Raw genomic sequence first — 25105 nt, forward strand, 5'->3', positions numbered from 1 at the left:
CAATCAATAGATTTTAAAATTCAATGAATAATGCATGAATGAAAGAAAAAAAAAACTGGGAGAATAAAATAAATCAGAAATTTGAATGAGATTTAAATAGTTACGATAAGCATTTTCGATATACTATTTGATATGTAGATATTAAAATGCTAAATAACTTTAAATCAAGAATCAGACTTATAAAGTTGTTACATTTTGGGAACTTAAACAGAGTGCAGACAGAGTACAAACGTTCAAAGCAGAGGAAAATAGAGATGCCAAGTTTTCACTATCTAATTAAGACTAAGAATGTTACATTAATATATGCCCCTAATCTTAACCCAAAAACGACACTTGTGAATTAATTTTCTTTCATAATTTAATACTGCGTTTTACTCTTCTATCAGATTTAAGCTTAGCTAATTTGTTTATATAATATTATAAGGCTTATTCTCGGAATAGGGCCAATTATGGACCCAGCTCTATATTTCAGAACGCACACATTTATTATATATCTTTTTCAAGTTGTCCTCTCCAAGTATGAAGTAAACTACTTCTTCTCCGTGAGTTACCTCTTGGGGTGTCCAGTCGACGGCGGCCTTTTCAATGTCACCAAAGGGATCGACGTAGCTTATGGCCCATCTATTCATCTACTAATGTGAATGAGTATGTATTTAAGTTTTTATTGAACTTTAATCTGTACTACTCCTCAGCTGTTCATTCGTTAGAGCCGCGTTGAATTTCATAGGTCTACTCGTAGTTTTAAATCATAAAATTCAAGTAATTTTACGAAGGGGGTGTTATATATTTGCTAAGGTCAAATGTGAACCGATGTTAAGCATACTGTACAGTATAATTTTTGGATACATAAAACAAATTTTACGTTTGCTGCAACTGTATTGCGAATGAACACTTGTATGGGACGACGATAAGAAGCCGCAAATATAAAATAAAAAAAATATTTGTATTAATAGATATTTCATCTTCCTACATCATATTCACTAGACCACATTATGCCTTTAACAGACAGACGGATATATCTAAGTCGATTTTTGGGTAAGAAGTTATATTTTCGGTAAAAAACCGATTCGCAAAAAACTAAAATCTTCGATAAAAACTGATATTTTTAAGAAAAGTCCAATTTTTAAAGAAAATACAAGAACATCATATTCTTAAGTCTTATCCTTCAGATGGATGGACATACTTAAGTCGAATTTTTGGTAAAAGGTTATATTTTCGGTAAAAAATCGATTTTTTTGTAAAAACTAAAATGTTCGATAAAAACGGATATTTCTAAAAAATGAATGGCAAAAGATCGATATTTCAGTAAAAAGTATAAAATTTAAATATGTACAAATTATCGGTGGAAAATCAAGTTGTTTTTAAAAATTCTATTAAATAAAAAAATAAGACCTAAAATCCCAAATCATTTGGCACAAGTAATAATGTCATAGAAAATATAAAATCAAGATCAGTTCAGTTAGATAAAAGATTTTATAAAATAATATACAAGAATCGGAGACCTAGTAAAATTTGTTAATTGAATTTAGGAAATATAACTTTTACCTCAATGTATGTCATACAAATATTAAATATTTTTTTCTTTAAATAAAAAATTAATTAAAAAATTACTCACCATTTACTGCTTGCAATTGAAACCCAATTCGATATTAAATCCAGCAAGGCTTAAACATACATAGTATGTATATTTTTTTTAAATTTTTGCACACTATTTAACTTTTTCCATTTTTATAATTTTAAGGAAATTTTTTATGATTTTTTAATGACTTTTGCCTACTTCAAATTAAATTTTTTTATACTTTATAATAATGTAATAAAATTATTTTATTTTTAATTAAATCTTAAATATTTTTTCTTTCTTATTCATAATTTACTTATTTTCCTTTTTATGTATACATTTGCATTTACATTTTTTATGATTTTTAATGACTTTTTTTTCAATTAAAATTTTATTTTCTTGATTTTTAATTACGCTTTTTAATTATTTTATTTTTATTTAAATCACACGTACATATTTTCTTATAAATTATTTACATATTTTTCTTTTTATGTTTGCATTTCCGCAATTTTATATTCATATCCCGTTTTATTTAACATTTTCAGACAAATTACCTTCTTTTACAATCACTTCCGCTTTGATTGTTTAGCATTATTTCATTTCCTACCTAGTCTACTACAATTCTTTAATCTATTACATTTTCCAACTTTTTAAACTATTAACGGTTTCCAACACTTTACGCAATTACCAACACTACAATATTCACAACACTTTATTTTTACGTTTTGCAACACTATTTCTAGTGAGACTTCTCTCCTTTTACATTGACCAACTCTTCTTATATTTGCATTTTCCTATTTCCAATTGTGCCATATTTGATTTTTTTGTAAATTTCCACATTAATCAACACCCACTTTCATTTTCAACAGGAATTTTCATTTCCGATCACAATTTGTTAAAGTTACGAACAAAAAAGCATTTGAGACAGCCGCCACTTAATGACTTGTACGCACCGGTTTATTTCGTAAACATTTTATATTACCACACGCAATTCATTAGTTACACGAAATTTTGTACACAATTATTATAATTCTTTATAATTTTTGACAATTTGAACGGTTTTTTTATAAAAATTTCACTTTTTAAAATCACGACAATTTTTACTTGTGTTTACTGTGTCCATTTTGCAAAATAACTGTTACCGCTTCTTCTTGTTTTTTTGTTTGCAAGGTTTTTGAAGTTTCGTTTTCTATGTGTAGTGTTGCCACACTTATTGAAAATATAGTGATGCCCTAGAGACTATTTATTACAAATTCTCAATTTATAATTCGGCATTAATAAATCACAATATGTTTAGTAATTAGGGTTCAATAAATAATAAAATCTTTAGTTCAAAAAGTCGACTTATTGTTTGAATAAGAGAGATTGATTTTTCGAATGTCGATACATTTCGAAAAATAAATTTTGTGTCGAATAAAATAAAAAAGGACTATTTTGTTAACAAATTCGATAAATTAAATATATTTTAGGAAAAAAGTCAACATTGTAAATAAAAGTCAATATAGACGAAATAAGTGCGAAAAAACCGAAAAGCTGAATTTAAAATAAGTTCGAAATGTCGAAAATTTTAAAATTTGTGTAATGTCGAAAAATCTACTTATCTTACATTGAAAAAAAAAAACGGAAACTCGACTTTTCATATATTGCAAAAAGACGAAAAAACATTGAAACCTACACCAAAATTATGACTTATAAAAAAACGAGATTACTGCATAGATGTACTGCATTGATGTAAGCACAACATCCATGCATCTATGCAATTTTATGAAATATCCCACAAGATTCTACAGTTGAAACAAAAAATCAATTTTTAAGCTTTCCAACAACATATTCCAATTTTTTAATTTTAACGGCTGTCCGTAATTTTTATATTACCAAACAATATTCAAAGAACATTATGTTTAACTTTTGCAACACTATTTGTAACAACACTCTGTGGCAACACTTTTTATATATTTTAATTTGTCTCTATTGCAAACGGTATGGCATCTATTTCACTTAGACAGCTGTCAAAATTTTATCATCAAGTTGCATCGTTATTTTCGTGGAAATTGTGTTTGTTTTATTGTTTGTGGAAATTTTAACTACAATATTAAAGATTTATATACATTTTGATTGATTCAACAAATCAATTACATGTCGTTTTATTTGGACAAGTGTTTTGCAATCCCTAATCATGGATTACAATGATGATTTTAGTCCGCGAAGACTAGAACAGGAAACAACTGCCATCAAGCAACGCCACCAACATCACAATGATAAAGAAGATGCTGAAAATCATTTGGTGGGAAATTTTCAACATGCTCTTCTCGAGGAGAATGCAAATAATGAATGGCGTCCCTTAAATGGTCTACGCCAGCAGGGCATGTACGATTATCAAGAGCAACAAATACACCAACAACAGCAACAATACGACGAACATGTTGCCAATCACACAGACTATCATGACAATGTGTCTTCGTCTGTACATTATGGTATAACTCAGTCCTCAGACCAAGGAGGACCCTTTAATGATATACTTAATAGTAATAGGCAAAATATGGAGGGTGAGTGTTTATAAAAGCAAAAGTGAAGGTGATGTATTTTAAAAGTTTCGTACTTCGTTAGGTTCCCATATGAAAAAGATCACAGCAGGCAATTCTTATGAAAGCAGCAACAAGTATGGACGCATGCATAATTTACCCATGCTCTCGGAAGACTTGCGTATATCGAAAATTATACGCCGCCTAATGGTTGAGAATAATCGTAAGGCTGCAATTGATCTGTGCAAGAAATTGGAAACTGCTGTACGCAATCAATCTAATGTTAGTTATATTTGCCGTTCATTTGAAATACTATTCGATAATATGCTGACGGTGCTGCGTCAATGTCCTTTGGAGTGCTTGGAGAATGCCAGTTCCATTTTGGGTATTATGGGCTATATAAATCGTTATGATTTTGCCGTTTATAAGGGACACTTGACCAAGGCATATGGGAACTATAAGAATATACGGAAATATTTGATGATGGCATTAAAGACTACTTTGAGGTGAGTTTATTATTTATTCAGTGAGTTTTAAAGAAGATTTTTTGATTTTCTTGCAAAATACATATGTTAAAGAATTCGTTGTGTAGTTAGATGTAGATGATATGATTATCCACACGTGGCAAATAGTATTGAAGAAATTTATATATTTCACAAAAACAAATATACATAATCATTTTATGAGTGAAATTTGGTATTATCTTTTTTGAAATTTCTACCATATTTATAAATTTTCAGTAAAATAATTTTGAGTGAAATATTGAAACTTCAGTAAAAAGTGTTTTTTTTTTTATAAAAAAGTCGAATTTCTGTTAAAAAATTCAATTTTGATTTTGAAAAATTTCGAATTTTGATGAAAAGTTGATTTTTCAATAAAAATTCCCATTATCTCTGAAAAAACGAATATACGATGAAAAGAAGAACTTTTGGTGAAAAATCGAACTTTCAGTGAAAAGAAGAATTTTTCATGAAAAATCGAGATTTCGGTGAAAAGTTACATTTTTGGTGAAATATCGATTTTTAGGTGAAAAGCAAAAAATTTAAAATTTTTTCTGAAATATCGAATATTCAATCGAATTTCCGGTAAAAATTTAAATTTTCAAAAACATTTTTGGAAAAACTAATTTTCAGTAAATAGTAGAATTATCCATGAAAAAAAGAATTTTCGGTTAGAATTTATATTTTCAATTAAAGGTCGAATTTAGGTGAAATTTTGGTGAAAAGTCGAATTTTCGTTGAAAGTCGAATTTATGGTGATATATCAAATATTTGATAATAATTTGAATTTTTGATGAAAAAGAAGCATTCTTTAAAGTTGATTTTTATAAAAAGTTGAATTTCGAAAAAATAAAATAAATCAAACATTTTCAACTAAAAGATGGATTTTTGGCAAATTTGGGAATTTACGACGAAAATCAAATATCCAACGAAGTAAAATTTTCAACAAAAAATAAAATTGTCTGGTAAAGAATAACATTTTTGGGGTAGTCTTATTTTTAGTGAAAAATCACTCATTTTCGGCGAAAAGAAATATTTTCGATTTTGGGAAGGAAAATCGAAATTATCGGTAATTATTGATAATTCCCATAATTCGTTTATATATTTCTATTAACTTTTATCTTCTAATAAAACATTTCTCTCCCCACTCCTTCCAACAGATGTGATGCCGTTAATCTAGATCTAAAAACATACAGTGAACGACTACTTGGACTACTCAAAGAATATCTCGAAAACGCTGAAGTATCGGAAAATTTCATATCAATAAGTGAAACTATTGCAGAATTTTCCAAAAATTACAAAACATCATTTCAGCGACATTTTACCGATATAGTAGATATTATTGTGGGTTGGCATTTAGAGGTCGAACAGCCAGCAGAACTTAAACGTCACTGCTCCAAAGTATTACAACAGTTTGCCGAATATTTTCTCAATGAATTGGATTTCACTTTCGGCCTTTTAGGTCAGTTTATAGAAGATATAGAGGCCTGTCGTGAAGACATTTTAGCGGAGGAGGATGATACGGCGGTAACAAGACAACAATCGGAAATACGTGTGGGATCATTTATAGGAGCTTTCACTTCAATTGTTAAGGCTTTAGCCTCTAAAGGAGTAAATCTTAATGAATTTGATACAGCTGCCCATATTTTATCGAACGCTAAAGAAGCTGTTAATAAAGTAGCGAAAATTTGTTTCGATATGATTCCACTTTTAAGTGAAGAGACTGTGGTCAATTTAAATGAGTTCTATTGCATGATTTTACTTTACGATAGAAGTGTTGAAAATTTAAATGCTTTTGAAACTATCATACAGCTGCAACTGAGACATTTAAGCTCTTTTAACGACAACCAACAGTCCAGTTTTCTTTATATGGTTTTAAATATTGTACGGCAATATCGCACACAGCTGCCGCTAAGTTTTATTACACTACTAATGGGCACCGATTGTCTAGTATTGCAAGATATTAAACTTAGCTGTGGTTTAAAAACTTGTAAATTATTAATGAAAATCTATCATGAAATATTGATAATAAAAAATGTTCCGCTGCTGCAAGAAGCCTATCGTCATATACTGGTAGATGTTAATAAAACTGTGGCTTCACTTAATACTGTCGAAGGTACCGCGGACTCTATGATGAGATGTGAAATGTTATTAAATTTCTATTTGGCCGCCTTAACAGCTTTGGCTTGTCAGACTTCTTCCATTATAGGCATGTATGCCTTAAAGCCTTCGATTTTGGAATTACTTATCAAGAATTGCCAGGCTTCAAATTACGCGCTCTGGGGTAAATATCCCACTTTACATCGAGCCTTATTGGAATTAATCATAGATCATTGTATGAAAAATCACAATTTTCGTCAATCCTCACGTTTGCTAAAGCAACATCAAGATTCTCCCTCTTCGGAAAATTTTGCCAAGATTTTAAAATTTCTAGGGGAATTACTTAAGTGGCATGTTTCGGAGAAAATATTTAAATGGCTAGAGAATATTTTACAAGAATGCTTGGAAGACTTTGAAGTATTAATAAAAAATAAGGATTTTTTGCATATATGCGAAAATATAACATTGGCAGTTGTTAAACAGCCTCTTATGTGCTCAACTATAATAGAATCTTTGCTCACATATCCACAGATTCCAGAACGTATATTGTCCAATATAAGAGATATTGCTCTTTGTATAGTGGAGAGTTCAGATAAAAAACTAGCGGCTGCTTACTGTAAAATTCTGTCCCAATTACCCTTGGAAATTTGTTTAACTCCCAACTATGATAAACAATTTTACGGCAAAAATAAGGAGAAACTTTTTACTTTATATCAATGGCACAAATCGTCCGCATGCTTTAATGGTCTTAGACCCAAATATTTTAAAACATTTTTGGAATCTTTGGATCCTAACGCTCACATTAATAGTGCTCTATATCCTTCATTAATTGAAAAGAGTTCCTGTAATTTGCAGCGTGAACATTTTGTGGAATATCTAAAGAGTGTGCAGGACAATCAACAACTGCTATCGTATCATTTGCAATATGAGGCGGCCCGTTATTGTGTACAACACAAATTGCGTACAACTTTGGGTAAACCGCAAGAAACTTTCCTAGCCATAGAAGCGGTTATAATGAAATATGCTCGCTTTTTAGCGGAAAAGGAGGGTTTGCCTTTGTCTTATAAAAATCTTCAAAATGTTATGGAAGTGCAAGAAAATTGTCGCATGTTGTTGGGCTTTTTGGAGTGCCTGGAAAAGCATATTTATAATGCCGCTGAGGGTACAGCCTATGCCATGTTACCAGCTGAAAAACCAGCCAAAACATTCTTTCGTGTTAATGCTCCCACCTGCAGGGAATGGTTTAAACGCATACGTACCGCTGTTAATCTAATTTCAATACATTGCATGGAACCAGAAATGGTGATACGTTATTCAGAGGTGAGTCAATACCCCTAGATTTTAAGCACTTCAATAAATTTAACATGTCTTTTTTAATTATAGAATATTTTACAAATCGAGGCCAACCACAGCAATCTGGCTTTACTCGATCGTACCGTAACCTCTTTAGTCTGGGCTCTTTACAATTGTGGGGAATCAGACACACTTTACGGCATAACAACCTGGTTAAAATCAAAACATGGCAAACGTTTTGAATGGATACAGTATGTAGCCGAACAAGCCAGTGGTCACTTAGAGAAGGCTGCCACCGGTTATCTCTATACTCTACATGATGAAAATAACAAATCGATGGACTCTTACATGAAGGAATTTATACAAAAACAATTAACAGAATGTTTTTATCACACAGCCCGTTGGTCAGAGATACCCGCCATAACACAAGAAACTATTTATTCTAAACAACATTTACAAATCATGGAAAATATCTATCAATCAGTGGGATATCAACAGTACAACTGGCAAAATGAAGAATTAACCACAGCCCTGGTAGAATTAACCGAATGGCCCGAGGAGTTAACAAACAAGGAGAAAACTAATTACACTCCCAAATTAGAAACTTACTCTTACTATGAAGTTTTAAGAAAACTACAAGATTCCTGTATAATAAATGCCAATTCTACAGACCTAAAGCAGGGGGTTTATGAGTCCGTAAGAAACAGTGTGCAACAAGGCATACGTGAGGGTTTATTACGCAGTTATGAGCCAGGCTTCAATAATAATCAACTAAATGAATTAATGATTCTAAACCATATTACCCAAAAGCTACATTTACAACAAAATATTAATATTTCATACAAATCAAATTGTTTGGATACAAAAATGTCTTCCCTTTTATTAAGCAAATGTTTGTATTGGTCCTTGTTAAAGGGTCAACAGGAGAGCAAACAGCAATATGAACTTTTGTTAAATCTATCTTCTAAATCACGTTTAGAAAATAACTTAAATTACTGCCAATCTTTGCTCAGCCAATTCTTTAAATTGAAACATATTAATCTACCCCTTAATGAAATTGCTCAACAGTTGAAAATGAATGAATTAAATGTGGATTATAATGATACCGTCTTAGTGCAAGGTATAGAGGAATTGGTAAAATGTTTACAGGCTCAAACCACTTCCATAGCAGATGCTTTAGAATTAGGTTCAGCCTGTTGTTCGGAAGTCATACAACTGCAACGAAGCCAAGAGAAAGAGGATAACATTTCCTATTTCCCCGAATCTATAACAAATCTGCTATTAACCATGGCCGATTGGTTAACCATTCATCGTTTGAATAATACCAATCTAACGAGTGGTCAACAATTCCAAAAATTACAACAACAATTGCCCGAAATAGCCTGTTGTGCTCATTCAGACAGCGCAAAAGCTAATGTGTTACCTTCCTCCGAATATGCTGTTGGTAAACTTTTAAATGCCAGCATTCTATGTAAACAGAATTCAGGAGAAGCTTGGTTTTCCTATGGCAACTGGTGCTATCGTTGGGGTAAAAAACTTATGGAAACCAAAAGCACCGAACAATCATCGTCAGTTTCTGTTAATGATCTAAAAGATCTTAAACTTACCAAACGTAATGTGGCTTCTATTCAGGATATACTGAAAGATAAATTCGATGCTGATTCTATACAGCAAGTTGTAGATGTTCTAAATAATCACATTTTAAATGCTATGAATTATGACAATACCGAAGATTTGGATTCAAATACAACAGAAAATACTACTGAAATTTTGGAATTGGAATTGAAAAATGTTTGTTCTCTTAATGTGGAACAATTAAATGGTATTCTTACGATTTGGCGTCAGGCTCAAAAGGGTGTCTATGGTTTTTATGAAGAAGCTACGAGAGCATATTTCAAATATTTGGCCATTGAGAGTGAGAGTGTTGCGAAAAAGTCAGATGTTGCTAATTCCGACAATAATGAAGTGGAGGATTGTACTTTTGTCACTACAACTTTGAGACTGCTGCGTTTGATTGTTAAGCATGCCATTGGTTTACAGGTAAGTCAGAGATTATGTTATTTTTCATGAATAAAATAGTATTCAGGGCTCGAGTTCAATTCCTACTTAGAGTAGGCAACCTAAAATAGGAAAACAGGAAAAAAGCAAAACATACAAAACAATAAGAATTTCCTCATTATTAAATGTCACTTGGTTAAGGTAACTGCAGAGTGTTTTGATAAAAAATTTTATGTTCGGAGGTAATAATCGAGATATATCCGAAAATATGGAATTTTGCTCATATTTTAATCATTTGGGGAATAAATTTTCGAAATTTAAAAAAATAATCAAAAATTCGTTTTTTTTTTCATTTTCGAAAAAATTTTAATAAAAGTATAAAATTTTTAATTTCTTTTCATTTTCTAGGATGTTCTTGAGGAAGGTTTACGAAATACTCCCCTAAGACCTTGGAAAGTGATTGTACCACAACTGTTCAGTAGACTCAATCATCATGAGCCCTATGTAAGGCAAAGTTTAGCAGAATTATTATGTCGTTTGGCTGTCAATCAACCTCAACTCATCATATTCCCAGCAGTAGTGGGTGCCCAACAAGAACTTAAACATCGTAATAATGCTGACACCCAAGTGCAGTTAAGTAATTGCTTTGGAACTCTTCTCAATTCTTTAGCCGAACAAGCACCCGAAACTGTATTACAAGTACAACTATTAGTAAAAGAACTAAGACGCATTACACTACTATGGGATGAATATTGGATACACAGTTTGTCACAACTCTATGCAGAATATTCCCCACTCTACAATGCTCTTGATGCTGAGGCGAAAAAATCCAATAACTCTGAACTAAAGCAAGCTAAATATGAAGTTTTCAGACAACATTTGCTATCGGACTTTAAACAAATCACAGCTATAACCGAAAAAGAACCAGAAACTAATTATGAACGCAGTTTCCAAGAACGTTTTGGTAGCTATATTGAGGCAGTATTAAAGGATCTAGAGAAAAACATAGAGGAAAGCAAACCCTCAGAATATTGGCAGAAAATTAAACAACTCTATAATATATTCCAGCAAAGACCTTTAAGAGGCAATTCCTCCACGTTACGTATATCAGAAATTAGTCCTGTTTTGGCCAATATGCATAATACCACTATAGCAATGCCTGGTGTGGATACATATGAACAGCCAGCGGTTTATATAAAATCTGTGGATGCCACGGCTCTGATATTTATATCCACCAAAACTAAACCTAAAAAGCTTTCCTTTTATGGCAGTAATGGTCAACGTTATACGTATCTGTTTAAGGGACAAGAAGATTTACACTTGGATGAACGTATTATGCAATTTTTATCCATATCTAATTCCATGATGGCACGTTCCTATGGCTCGAAAGCAAAAACAGATTGTTTCAAAGCCAATCATTATTCGGTTATACCTTTAGGCTCACGTTCAGGTCTTATAAGATGGGTGGACAATTGCTCTCCTCTTTTTGCCATTTACAAGAAATGGCAACAGCGTGATGCTTTACTTAAGCAGCAGCAAAAGGAACGTCAATCCTCGGCTAAAGGACAAGAACAAATACAACAAAGCCCCGTGGCGGCAAATGCTACTAGACCCTCTGAATTATTTTACAATAAATTAACACCTCTACTAGCGGAATGTAATCTCAAAGTTACCGATCCTCGTAGACAATGGCCCATGAGTGTTTTGAAACGTGTGCTTAAAGAACTTTCCAATGAAACACCCAAAGATTTGTTATCCAAGGAAATTTGGTGTTATTCTGCTAATGCTGTCGAGTGGCGCAAATCTGTACGTCGTTATTCCATGTCATTGGCTGTTATGTCTATTATCGGTTATGTCATTGGATTGGGAGATCGTCATTTGGATAATGTTCTTATTAAATTGGCTACTGGAGAAATTTTACATATCGATTATAGTGTTTGTTTCGAGAAAGGTAAAACTTTGCGTGTACCAGAGCGTGTACCCTTCCGTATGACTCAAAATCTTAAGGATGCTTTAGGATTGGTGGGAACTGAGGTGAGTGCAATTGAATTTATTTATAGTTATTTTATAAAATTTTGAATTTCAGTTGAATTTCTATTGAAATTTTAATCTTAAATTTCTTGTGGAATTTTGAATTTCTAGTTTCAACTAAATTTTCGAATGAAATTTCCAGACTAGACTATAGACTAGACTGTATTCCAGACTAAAGACTAGACTATATTCCAGACTATAAACTAGGATATAGTTCAGACTATAGACTAAACTATAGTCTTCACTATAGTATTCACTTTAGTCCAGATTATAGATTATACTATAGTCCAGATTATAGACTATACTAATGTAGATACTTTGAATACTTGATAATTATTGTCTTCAAATCAGACAAAGACTTTTTGTAGTGTTCCAATTTAAACAACTTCCATAAAATTACGAATCAGTTAGCAGTTTTTACCATCCATGGTTAAAAATACAAATCCATCGACTTACTGACCCATGTAAAAAAAATATTTTTTTTTAATACAAAAAACATTTATTACATTGCTATGTCTTTATTAAAAACTAAATTTCTCTTCGCTCTCTCATCCACGGCTTCCTCCCTTTATTTGTATGCATTTTTTGTTTTCTATTTATTTTCAATGCATTGATAAACAATCCGATGTTGTTGACATCGAAACTGTATAAATTTTAGGCAAACGTTCTGTTTTGATTTGCAACGTACTCGTGTTAATCACACACTCTTCAACATCAGCTCCACTAATCGCACACTCATCAACATTATTATGATTTATAGGTATATCAGCACTTGATATGGAACATCTTTTATTTGCTATTGGCGAATCATTCCGGGAACAACGTTTTTGTGACATCGGCGAGTCTTTACTAAACTCTGGTGATGTCTGATAACAATTGGGAGATTTACAATGCAATAGACGTAGGAATGCTTTACGAAAATTTGAATTTTTCCATGCATATATAACAGGATTAAGGGCTGAATTGGTCATGGCTAATGAAAATGTTGCTTTATATAGTAAAGGTGTTATATTGTAGATTTTAAATATTTGAGAACAGGCAACTATGAAGTAGGGCAGCCAACAGATGGAAAAACAACCCATAATGAAGACCACAATCTAGAAAAATAGAATTTATTTTGTTATATTTTTATTCTTTTAAAGGATATTTATGTAAAAAATACTCACCTGTACAGATTTCCAATCTGGTTGCAAATAATTTGATGATCTTTTTCCTCTGGGATTTTTCAATTGTTTAGCTTGTCTTGAGGCTTCTTTCATTATGCGCCAATACATAAATAACATTAACATCCATATAATTGTAAATCCTGGCGTTATAATGCCGGCCATATACCAAGGTGGCAATACCTCATCGAACTCACATTGAAAGGCCGTATTCCAGTTATTCCAAAACATAGGTACTGTTGCCACCGTAGCACCTATAGACCAATTGAAAGCTATTATACATATGGCCACTCGTCGTGTCATATATCTGAAAAGATTTTAAGGATGAATAAATCATTCGTTTCGTTACAAAATTCCTGAAACATTAAACTTCCTTATCATTCAGTTTGATATGTGTAATAAGCGTATTCGACGCTAGAAAACAAATAACAATTTCTTGGTATCAACGGAGGAAACCCACGTGTGTTTGTTGCGAAACTTACATACACACATTTTACGCAATCATTTGCATTCTTACGTAAAAAGTTTTTGACAATAAACTTCCGTCTCTCTTCAATATTTAATGTACTGTGTAATAGTATATCTGAATAATTGATCAAACAAACTAACCAAAGCGCAATGGGCCACAATTCCCATTTTACAGGTAAATAAACAATATATATTTCAGTCAAAATGTGAAAAATTGAAAATATGTATATTTTTAAAGTTTCTGAGTAAAATTCACTTTTAAACAGTCGCATTTCATTGATGCGGTACATTAAAACTTTTGAACATTTTACTTCACAAACTTAAGTAATCATCAAATATAAATTAAAACATTTCATGTTTTTTCTATCTAAATAGTCCATCCTAACCTTACTATTAGTGTTGTGCAAATCTATTACCACCGAAGATAAAGAATTCTGAATGATCAAAGATTATGAATAGAGAAATTACTCCATAAATATTATTGTCAAACTCAAAAAGAACTTGAATTAATCGCGTTGAAGCCGAGAAAGGTTAAATGACGACTTTACAAGCCCAAAATTAATTGAATCATTGCCAGCTATGACAAAAGAATCCATTTGGGCAATACTAAGCTCAAAAAATCATTTGGTTCGATACGTTAATCAGCACGCATTTATTAGGATCTGCTTAAATCAGGCCAGCGGATCAAGTCTACCTCCGTACCCAATATAATTGATTCTTTTGAAGTGAACGAACCAAGTATTCCAACACTGCCAAATTTTAATAACTCTTTAGAAAATGGAGGTTTAGTCGAACTACTATTTGTTTCGATGGATACGTAATTCTTAATTTTAAAACAGAGTATCCAAAGTTGACCTGAGTCGTTTTTGCGCTCTTGGCAGGGAATTCATGTTTTACTAGAAATAAGTGAAAAGATTACAAACGATGACCAACACTTTGAATCAATTTTTAGTCAATTTTGAAGCTGTATTCAGTGAACATTCATCAACATCATTGAAAATTCAACATCTTGAAAAGGTGAAAATAAGAATTTCTTGTTCAAAATCAACCTACAAAAAGCTAATAAATTCTCATTCAGATTGGATATTTTTGAGATCGTGCATTCAAGGATACAATCAGATAAATATCAAATATATTTTCATATCGTACGACAAATCCCATCACGTTGAAATTTCTAGTAACATCACTTGATTGTGATAGCATTCTGGAGGTCTTTTTCTAGAAACTTAAACTCATTGAATGAAAGTTATTGATATCGTAGGTTTCTAAAGGGATTTTCAACAAGAACTTATTTCTTAAATCGATTACAAACTTGAAACTAAAAATCTGTGAAGTAATGAATGGAATCAGACTAAATATTATAGATATACATGTGGATCTTTGTGGATATCTGTCCAATATAATTTTTAATTGCCATACCCTATTCCTACGAATACAATTAACATTTTATTGATTTTTCGTAAGTTATTTGTTCTATTTCGTTTAAAAAAAGTTTAGTTTCACTTAAAAAATACCTCACAACTTTGAACTTGCAAAATTTGGATTTAAAATTTCTAATCGTTGACTATTTTTAATTTTTAAAATCTATTTAAATTCCTCAAAATTACCAATTTTCAAAAGAAAATTTTAAAAATTCTTTAGGGAAATCTTTCAGAAAAAGTGTCTATAAATATATTTATACAATATATTAGATATTTCTTTATTAAGGAAAAAATTTTCAACGAATTTTCTATTCGAATTTTCCAAATTAATTAAAAATCTTTTAACAGGAAGTTGCTGTATCCAAAAAAAAACTATCGCTAACATTATTATAATGCATTCGTGAATACCATCACACCTGTAAAAATACTCCAATCACACACTGCACAATCAAACAATAACTTTTCCAAACACTTTGTCACTGTTCAGTTGTTATTTTTTTATTTTTTCCCATCCCCTCGAAAGTGCAAATAAACTTACCTTCTATAATGTAGTGGATAAACGATTGCAATATAACGATCAATCGATATTGCTATCAACGTTAGAATTGATACACAGCAGGCGAATATAATCAAAAAGAAACGTATAAGACACAATTCATGTACACGGCCCCAATTTGAGCCCAAATAAAAGGCCAAATGATAGGGCAAACTTAAACCGACAATAAAATCCGAAACGGCCAAAGAACATATGAACATATTCGATATAAGACAACGTAAACGGCGACAGGTACGCACTGCTATAATTGTTAAAGCATTACCGCCTAAAATGCATATTAATAGTATAACATTGGTAAAGGCCCATAGAATGGTGCCCCAACATAAATCCGCAACAGCAACGATAGGATCGACATTTATTAAACTATTATTAATCACAAAAGAATTTGCTGTTGTTGTAATTGATGGTGTGGTAGTTAAATCAATTATGTTAAACTCCATAGCATATTGTTTGAAAATTAATTTTATAATTTTTTTTATATATTTTATTTTAGTTTGTTTTTAATATTATTTATTTAAGTAAAACTGTTGGTACGACATTTTGTTAAAACGCCAGTTAATTCGCTTGTGTGTTTGAAAATAATTTATTTCATTATTTATTTTGGTTTGTTTTTTTTAATTAATTTTTTATTTGTTTTTTTTATTATTTTTTGTGAAGACTAGAGCCGCTTTATTAGAAAAATATCAACTTATTCGTTGTTAAACTGATTGAATATTGACTATGATTTAAACTAAAATATCTAAATGCTGTTATTATTTTTGTGTTTTCTATATTTTGTGATTTTATGATTATTATTAATAATATTGTGTGTGAATGTATGATAGCGTTGTTGTATATTTATTGTACATACTAACTGTGCATATGTACTATACATATTTACATTAGTTTATAACTCTTTTTAGTGTGGGCGAATTTTTCTATTTTTTTGTGTGTTTTTTATGCTGCTAAAAAAACGCACTGACTTTCTTTATGAGTCTTTATCCCTAGTTTAGTTAGATTTTTATTTTTTTTTTGTTTGTTTTTCCTCCTGTCGGTACTTTGTTCATAGAATACAAAAGTTCACAACACACAAACAGTTTTTTTTTTATACATTTTAACACATACTCTTTCATACTAACTCTGAAATACTGTGATAAAAATTCAAATACATAACAACAACTAAACAAAAAATGTAACTTCGTTTGGGATATTTGACCAACTGTGAGTGCTAAAACTGATAACAACAACAACAACAAAAACAATAATCTTTCCCCAAAAAAAAAAATATATATCTAAATTGGTGAAAAAAGTAACTGCATTTGTTATAAATACTTGTATGTAAATATCATATCTAACAGCAATATAAACAATATATTGTAAACAGTAAAACAATAGCAACAATATACATATTTATATTAACACAAAAAACAATCCCCGAAACCTCAGAAAACACATGTAGTATTGTACGTTTAGAAAACACTCTTCTACTGTCATGTTATCTGCATGTCATTAATAATTTTTATGTGTTTGTTTAATAATATTTAAGAAGTATATACAATAGGGTGAACCTTAAGCGATATTTAAACATTTTTGAATTTAGCGAAGTCCGTCTCTTTGTTAAAAATTAATTTCTCAAGACCCCTGATATCTTTGGGATCCAAATCTTCAATAATCCTATACATATGTTTTCCAGAGGTTTGCTGCTGAAAATCAGAAAAATCTGTAATTAACGAAGATATCAGCAATATTACATAGTCAAAAGGTATATCAAAAGAATGATGTTTGAAAGACATTTCTTTTGATACATGTACGTTCGGAACATTTAAATTTAAAAAATAATCCAAAAACTTATAATAAAAATCATGCTTGTTTAATATAATACATATTAGAAAAAATATTTTGTATCACCCTAATATAAATAACAACGTTTTAACAGTTGTGCTCAGCTAATTAGAAGTATTATTTTAATATTGACTATAAAAAAATTAGTGCAATTGATTTCATTCAAATAGTTAAAAAAGTTACTGACAAAGAAGGAAATCCAATGATTTTTTAATTTAAGTAACAATTGATATTAAAAATAATATAAGAGTGATAAGAGTGGAAGAAGAGCCAGGTCCAATGGGTTCTGAAATTCTTTATATCCTATACCCCAACCGGAAAAACAGCTAATTCCTCAGATAAAACCTAGTGCAATATTTTCCATGTTCGTCATGAAAACAATTTTATCTGAGACTCTGTATTCTAGGATTATGTTACATTATGTGCTCAATCTTTTTTTTTACCTTCTCAATAACGATTAATTGTCAAGACAGACCAGTTCCGTCGCTATCAAGAATCTCCGCTTTGAAGACACTACATTCGTCAGGGAGTCCTAATGAGTTTTTATTTTAATAGCAGCTATATAGGCAACCGTGCCAGTTTTAATCTTGGATCCTCTTAAACTGTTTATCGGATTCAATCTTATCGTCCCTACTTGGAAACTCTGTTGTAAACAGTTGCACAGCAGTAGCGTAATTCTAGTCCATGTTAGGTATAGGTTAAGAAGAGTTATACACCATAAAACTGTGTATATCGAAGACCATAAGGTCCATTGTGGTTCCTTTCAAGGAGTGAATAACAGAGAAACAAAGAACACTATAACAAGACAAGAAAGCAAGAAGATCAGTAAAAAGGATAGATGAATGGAAAACGGGTGCATTCCCAAGGGAATACAACCTATAATATTTGTCAAGTTCTCACCCTAAAGTATAAATAAATAAGAGAGACTGGGCTTTCTGAAAGAAGTTACTAATTCCCTTGACAAAACCTAGTAGACTGCGAGGGTTAAGTCCCGCAATTTCTCACATTTCGCCGTGGAACCTGTTTCCTAGGCATTTCAGCCTGTATCCTAGGACATTGGAAAATAATATGCTCGATCGTCTCTATTTCCTCCTCATCTTCGCATAACCTGCAATAGTCCGGTATACTAGTCCCACTTACTGACAAAGGTTCTAACTGAGCAGTGCCCAGTTAGAATCTTTATCCATTTTTTTCGGTTTAACAAGATGGATACGCCCGGCATTAAAATATTTATCTCTAATGAATGTCACTGAAGAATGAGGTGTATAAGTAGGATAAAAGATTTGTTCATAATTATTCTGACCTTTTGATTGACAATTGAAGATTCGAGGTACATACATATATCTCTGAAATATTTGAGTTTTTGCACCGTACGGACCTTCGACCAAGATATGAAAGGAGACACCGAAGGTTTTGAAGCAATTAACTTTAGATCATATTTCTAGAAGTATGTTTCCCATTATATTATATCATTTCTACTTAGTTAAACATTAGTGTATATTAATTGCTTTTATATACAAATGTTTGAATGTAGGTATGTGTATAAAATATAATTGTTGTTTATGATGTTATTGTTTACAAAAGTATACATTTTGCTGTGGGAAAAAACAGTAGCGTAGCTTATTTGTCTTTTGTAAAATCTGGGTTCCAAACAGGTCTAGTAAAATAATGAGATACAGGATTTTTAAAATGGATTAAATGTGTACGATTGGTAGTAGTACGGTAGTTTGAAATACATAAACAAAATTAACACATCTTACAAAAATATCCCCCTCAGCAACTACGTTCATGATTTCTATAGGCCACCTTTTAGGGAATGTCATGGTGTATTATATTAATAATAAAAATAATACTTATAAAATACTAATATAATAAAATCTTTACAATCTATCAAGCCCTTTTAAGTGTACCTATTATTAAAAAAATATTTAATGAAAATAATAGATGTTTTCTATACAACAAATTCTATACACTTCAATTAATATTTAAAATAAAACGTTAATTTTATTAATTAGTTTAGATTGTTGTCTAAAAAATCTAAAAATTTAATTACAAATTTTCTAATCATTATGAATTAAATAGAAAATTTTTTTTATTAAGCACTGACTAATTCTTTATAAACAATACGCCAAAAACCATAAAACAAGCTAGACATTAAATTGTTAAGTCATTGTAGCTAGTAAAGTTAATTTGTTTAAATTGTTTTATTGGATATTATACTTTGAACTTAACGAATAGAGAAAATAACATAATTACTTTGAATAGCGCTAGCTTATCAATAGATTTCAGAGAACTTGCGTCTGGTGTTTTTTTTTTTATAATTTTATTCATAAATAGTTTGAGTATTTGATTTTTATATTTCTTTAAAATTCCATTGTATCAGGCAGCATTTACTTCTATATAAACTTAAGAGATGTTAAGATTATAAACAAGTTTTTGATTTATTTTGAATTTGTGATTGATTTTTATCTAGTAAAGAATACATTCAAATTTTTAATTAATATTTAAACATGTAATTTACCAAGTTACGGCAAATATTTATTTAGAGATGGTTAATTTACATACATACATACATATATATTTAATAAAGTTCTGTCATTAATTTTAAACACACCTTTAAGTTTAAGATTTTTAATAAGTTAAATAACATTAATATCCAGGAACTAGTTTTAGAATGCATGAAGTTTGTTGTTGTTTGAAATTTTCGGCTTTTGATTTTGTTCTGAAGAAGCATTATGGAGTTTACACTCGTTTTATGGAAAGTTTCTAGAACCATAGGAATGTTTTAAAGAATCTGGTTCCAAAAAGTTGTTTCGGAACTTGTATGACCTGCTGTGTTACCAATGTGTATATAATGTCAAAGTAATGATTTTTTGACACTTTGAAAACACAACAATGTTCTACAGAACGAGTTTTAGAAGTATTGGCAAAATCTTGAAAAATCGTAATTGGTTATATTTGCACCCGTTCTAAAACAAGTTTATTTAGAGCAAATTCTAAAATTTTTTCTGGAACTGAAGTGTAATGCAATTTGAAAACCTTTTTAAAATCTCTTAAAATTATTTTCTTTGACTTTTCAGGGAGCTTTCCGTTTGGCCTGTACGCATGTTTTAAAAATATTGCGTAAAGAACGTGAAACACTATTAACCTTACTGGAGGCATTTGTATATGATCCCTTAGTAGATTGGACGGTAAGTGATGATGGTACAACCACAGTTTCAAGAAGAACAACAGCACATAGTGCGGCAAATATTATAGCATCATTGGATACTAATACAACGGCACAACATTTAAGTCCTAAAAGTCTATACAATAATAAAAAACAGGAAGTGGATTTATCAAGGCAAACTATGGCCTTAAGAATAACGGAAATTAAACCAACCTGGATGAAATACAAGTAAGAGCTAATAAAAATTAAACAATTTTTTTATTTTATAATAAAAAAAAAAAACTTTTTTTCAGGAATGACTTCGATGTTCAACTAAATGAATTGGACTTACATCTTCAAAATGTTTTAGACTATCGTAAAAATATATTACAATTAGAACAGGAACGTGACAACTTTACCAAACAACAAGCAATGGTTAGAGAATTAGAAGCTCTGGGCTCAGCACAAACCAGTCATGCCTTCATTCAACGCTATAATATCTACAAACATGATCTGGAGAACTATAACAAAATCAAGCTTATGGTACAGAAAACTAGCAATGAACTTGATTTATTACTCTTAACCTATTTTAATATCATAACAAATCCCGAGGCAATGCATAACATAGAAGTAAATCCTAAAGGAAATGATATAGTAGATCATAATGAAAGTGAATTTGATGTAATTAAAGATTTACTAATCGATAACAATTGGAATAATGTCTATGTGCAAGCAAAGTTTAATAGACATGAAATGGAAAATACCTTTATACAAACTCAACGTTCGGCTTTAGAATGTCGTGATCTATTAACGTTTTACAGTCGTGTTATGCAATTTTATCCACGTTCACAATTGCAAAATTATCGTTTGATGAAGTACAAGAGAAATTTTGCCAATCTAATGGGAATTGAGGAGAAATCGAATGATGCTGGTATAGTAGAGTGTAATATAGAACATTGCTGTCAGTATTTCGAGTGCATGAAAATGATATCGATTGATTTGCAAAAGAACATAGTGCAGGCGAAACAAATTTTGGATGAACATAAACAGCAACCGGTAAGAAATTTACAAAATTTTATTGAACTTGAAATTAAATGCAAAAATTCAAGGTCATATTTGAAAAATCACTCCAAATATTTTTTAATTCAGGGGGGACCTAATTTGAGTGACTAAATTTCGATAACTTAGTCTATCATTCGAATTAGTTTGGTTTCTCTCTTTAGCTTTTATTTTCAAACCTGTTTTATTTCCTTTTCAGATCATTGACAGTTCGCTTGCTTTAAATGCCATCAATGAATTTGTATCGCTTAATCCCTCCTACAACAGCCAAATCCTTATAGTATGTATGCTGCGTCATATACTACAAGCATCACAAGTATTCCACCACCATGAGCAAAGTCTAAAACAAAATCGTGATTACTTTTTGCCAAATAAACAACATAGTTTCCTGCAATTAATCAACACCTTTATCAGCTCAATATATACCACCTACAATAATCCACTGCCCAACAATGAAATTCTACATTTGCTTATAACTTCTCTAGAAGCTATTTGTTTCCTCAGAGAAACTATGGAAGCTGTGATTGGTAAACTATTTAGTATTTTCATGATGGATGACAATATAGAACTGCAAGATGTTTTAAATAATTTTGACAGTAACATGAATAATGAAATCCTGGAAAAACATGCACAATTAAATAACATATTTAAGAATATTGATGCAGCAGTAGGAAAATTAGAAATTTCACTAAAAATGTTGCAAGATAAAATTTTATACATACTGGAAGTCGCACCTAATGAGCTGCTAGAGGTAAGCAAAGTTTACGATCAAACTATTTTAATTTAACGTATTTTTATTATACCATTAGCTTTCAACTTGGAACATCAATATCAGTAATTTTACACAAAAACTAAGCACTGATTTGAAAATAACTTTAGTAGGAAATCTGAGGCATAGTATTGAATCATTTAAAACGAACGATATCAATAATATTTATGATATACGTAAAATACGTTATGCCCTTGATGACCTAGTGTTTACCATACAATCTACACTCTTTGAAGGTTTATTATCGTATGCCATTCAAAGCATAAATCACAATATAACAAGCACTCTAATACCGCTGGAAACAGTTAATGAAATTGATTTATCAAATGCCGATTTATTGTGTGGAAATCTATATGTGGCTTTACAACATGAATCACTAATATTAAGTGATGATTTTGTGGTAATACATCATTCTAAATTGCTGGAGGAATATCAATTGATAACCACCGCTTATTATTGGTTAAACGAATCACACTTGAAGGAGTTAAACGATGCACACGCATTTATTACCAGCAAGCAGGAATTTTTAACTAGACTTCATAAAATCTATCAAGTTTTGGTGGTTTGGAAGTCGACAATGTTAAAAATTCAAGCTGATTTGGAATTGCATCGTCACTCTTTTAAAGATCTCATACAATCATTGACATCTAGTGATGATTTGATAATGAAACAGCAGCAATTTGATGATGCCATTAACTTTATCAATCAGCGTTATCAATTCTTTTTGAATTTGTGCATTAGTTTGTCCGAATATTCGGCAGTACTGTTGCAATTTGAAATGTGTTCAGATGAACAATCATTTGAGAATTTACTAAAGCTGTTTGCTGATGTAAGACAGGAATGGCTGCAAAGTGAATCGTCTATTACCGTAGTGGAACGTAATTTGGTACAGCTTTTAGATCCGGAGGATAAAATAGATCAATATTGGATAGAAAATGTTTCGGGTTTATTGGATGAAATGATCTTTAGTGTTCAGAAGAAAATCAGTGATATGGAGAAGGAAGATCAAACCATGCAAAATATTTTGGTGTCAGATGGTCAACAAATGCAGGTAAGTCATTTAAAGTAGATTACATATTTATTTTAGCTTCTTCATTGAAATAAAAACGAACATTTCTTCCGAAATCAATTTCACTAAGAGATCAAATTTTTAATTTGCTTGTGCCAATAATTTAAATTTTCTCTCCTTTAAGCCCCTTTTGAATTCCACATTACGTTTGGATTTACGTCAACTATTAAAAATGTTAACAAAACTGTGCAAACAAACCACCAAAACTGATAGTGAAGAATTATGCCAGGATCTGAGAGATATACAACAGTCTTTAAAACTGCTACATGCTAAACTAAATGAATTACAAGCACAATTGTTTTCCCGAGTATTTGATTCAACAGCAATACAGCAAATGCAAGAGAAAATCAAAGAATTACATGATTTATGTCATAGAAATAATGAAGATTTAAATAAATTATTAACACGTTTTATGCAAATGGATACGGAACGTGAACAACAAGGCAGTGCTGATTCGCCTATAAAAACAGCTTCACAAAATGATCTCGCTAATAAAGAGGGTAATTAAGAAAAAGGAAATTTATAATTAACAAAAGTATTTATGTATATATTTTCCTTACAGTTATCAACAGTCAAGTGGGCGAACAGAAACGTAATGCTTATGCCGTTTCCGTTTGGAAACGTATACGCATGAAATTGGAGGGACGAGATCCCGATCATAATCGCCGCAGCTCTGTTGCCGAACAGGTGGACTTTGTAATACGCGAAGCTACTAGTGAAGAAAATCTAGCTTCTTTATATGAAGGTTGGACTCCTTGGGTGTAGTTTGTTACGGGCAACAGCTCCCCACGGCAAGGAGCATGGTTAAGGCTTTTGCAAACAAATTAAATCATATTAAATAGAATTTTAAAACCAAAATGATTCTCAGAACCACAACAACATGCAACATCAAACAAACATTAATCTACAAACAAAAAAGACCGGTTATTAGAACGACAACCATTCTAGGTAAAATAACTGTGGACTTAGATAGCCCCCCACTTACAAGTTAATTAATTTCTCTCAAAAAGGTTTTGTTTTGCATTGCAGGTTAAATATGTAACATCTAGACAACCGACCCTTTTAGTTGTCACTCAGTCAGTCAGCCAGTAGTAATTTTAAAACAAAACTTCGACTCGCTTTGCATTCGTTATGGAAGAGACGGCGTAGAGAAAGTTATTGATGATGATGGAATGATAATTATTCATGAGTTAGCAGACATGAAAGGCGACGTTGTGATGTTGCTGTGTTATGGTTGTGGACATAATTTTTGGTGTATGTGTGTGGTTGGACAGTGAAGTATGCCTCTTAATTTCTTTTATTAACTACCGAGTGTTTTTCAACAGTTTACTATTCAAAATATATAGAAACAAATTATGTAATTTTGTTTTTCCTTTAATAATCTAAACAACATTTAAAGAAGTTTTTCAATATTCAATATATATATTTTTGGTAAATTATTTTCTTTTTTATGTTTAACCACCTTTACTGCTTAATTTTAACATTATTTTTTTTTTAATTATATTAAAAATAAAACCATTGAGAATATAAATTTGCGTTAATTTATTTATTGTTATTGTTTACATATTTTGTGGGGTTGGTGTATGGGAATGAGTTATTGCAACATTTTAAATATTTTATTTTTAATAA

General features: G+C 30.9%; 2 protein-coding genes across 5 annotated transcripts; one reads left to right on the forward strand and one right to left on the reverse strand.

Annotated features, from left to right (window-relative positions):
- Positions 1-3574: 3574 nt before the first annotated feature.
- LOC119613042 (serine/threonine-protein kinase Smg1) lies at positions 3575-25013 on the forward strand. 2 transcript variants are annotated; one of them, XM_037968986.1, is made up of 12 exons: positions 3575-4104; positions 4166-4586; positions 5741-8000; positions 8064-10013; positions 10380-12005; positions 20512-20828; positions 20894-21635; positions 21838-22389; positions 22448-23458; positions 23601-23976; positions 24039-24424; positions 24487-25013. In XM_037968986.1, exons 1-11 carry the CDS (start codon positions 3735-3737, stop codon positions 24239-24241), a joined length of 9828 nt encoding a protein of 3275 aa, XP_037824914.1. In that variant the 5' UTR covers positions 3575-3734; the 3' UTR covers positions 24242-24424; positions 24487-25013. The 2 variants fall into 2 exon arrangements, with proteins under 2 accessions (XP_037824914.1, XP_037824920.1); XM_037968992.1 differs by having other exon boundaries at positions 24506-24933.
- On the reverse strand, positions 12521-17024 carry LOC119613060 (octopamine receptor beta-3R). Of its 3 annotated transcripts, none has more exons than XM_037969013.1 (4): positions 16922-17024; positions 15593-15875; positions 13169-13472; positions 12521-13099 (listed from the first exon to the last, which is right to left on the reverse strand). In XM_037969013.1, the coding sequence occupies exons 2-4, from the start codon at positions 15808-15810 to the stop codon at positions 12605-12607; spliced, it is 1017 nt and encodes a 338-aa protein (XP_037824941.1). In that variant the 5' UTR covers positions 15811-15875; positions 16922-17024; the 3' UTR covers positions 12521-12604. The 3 variants fall into 3 exon arrangements, with proteins under 3 accessions (XP_037824941.1, XP_037824934.1, XP_037824928.1); XM_037969006.1 differs by having other exon boundaries at positions 15593-16173; positions 16996-17015; XM_037969000.1 differs by lacking the exon at positions 16922-17024 and having other exon boundaries at positions 15593-16797.
- Positions 25014-25105: the final 92 nt, after the last annotated feature.

The sequence above is a fragment of the Lucilia sericata genome, unplaced genomic scaffold (assembly GCF_015586225.1).
Source record: "Lucilia sericata isolate MDLA Ls3-8-SP2 unplaced genomic scaffold, ASM1558622v1 Contig000036F_arrow, whole genome shotgun sequence".
Classification (NCBI taxonomy): domain Eukaryota; kingdom Metazoa; phylum Arthropoda; class Insecta; order Diptera; family Calliphoridae; genus Lucilia; species Lucilia sericata.

Bases quoted from the DNA above. Each gene is read 5' to 3' on its own strand.
- LOC119613042 (XM_037968986.1), top strand. From the start codon at position 3,735: ATGGATTACAATGATGATTTTAGTCCGCGAAGACTAGAACAGGAAACA. The intron at 12,006-20,511 runs GTGAGTGCAATT...TTGACTTTTCAG, and splicing joins TAGGATTGGTGGGAACTGAG to GGAGCTTTCCGTTTGGCCTG. The intron at 22,390-22,447 runs GTAAGCAAAGTT...TTATACCATTAG, and splicing joins CACCTAATGAGCTGCTAGAG to CTTTCAACTTGGAACATCAA.
- LOC119613060 (XM_037969006.1), bottom strand. From the start codon at position 16,050: ATGGAGTTTAACATAATTGATTTAACTACCACACCATCAATTACAACA. The intron at 13,473-15,592 runs GTAAGTTTATTT...AAATCTTTTCAG, and splicing joins TATCCACTACATTATAGAAG to ATATATGACACGACGAGTGG. The intron at 13,100-13,168 runs GTGAGTATTTTT...CTATTTTTCTAG, and splicing joins CAGATTGGAAATCTGTACAG to ATTGTGGTCTTCATTATGGG.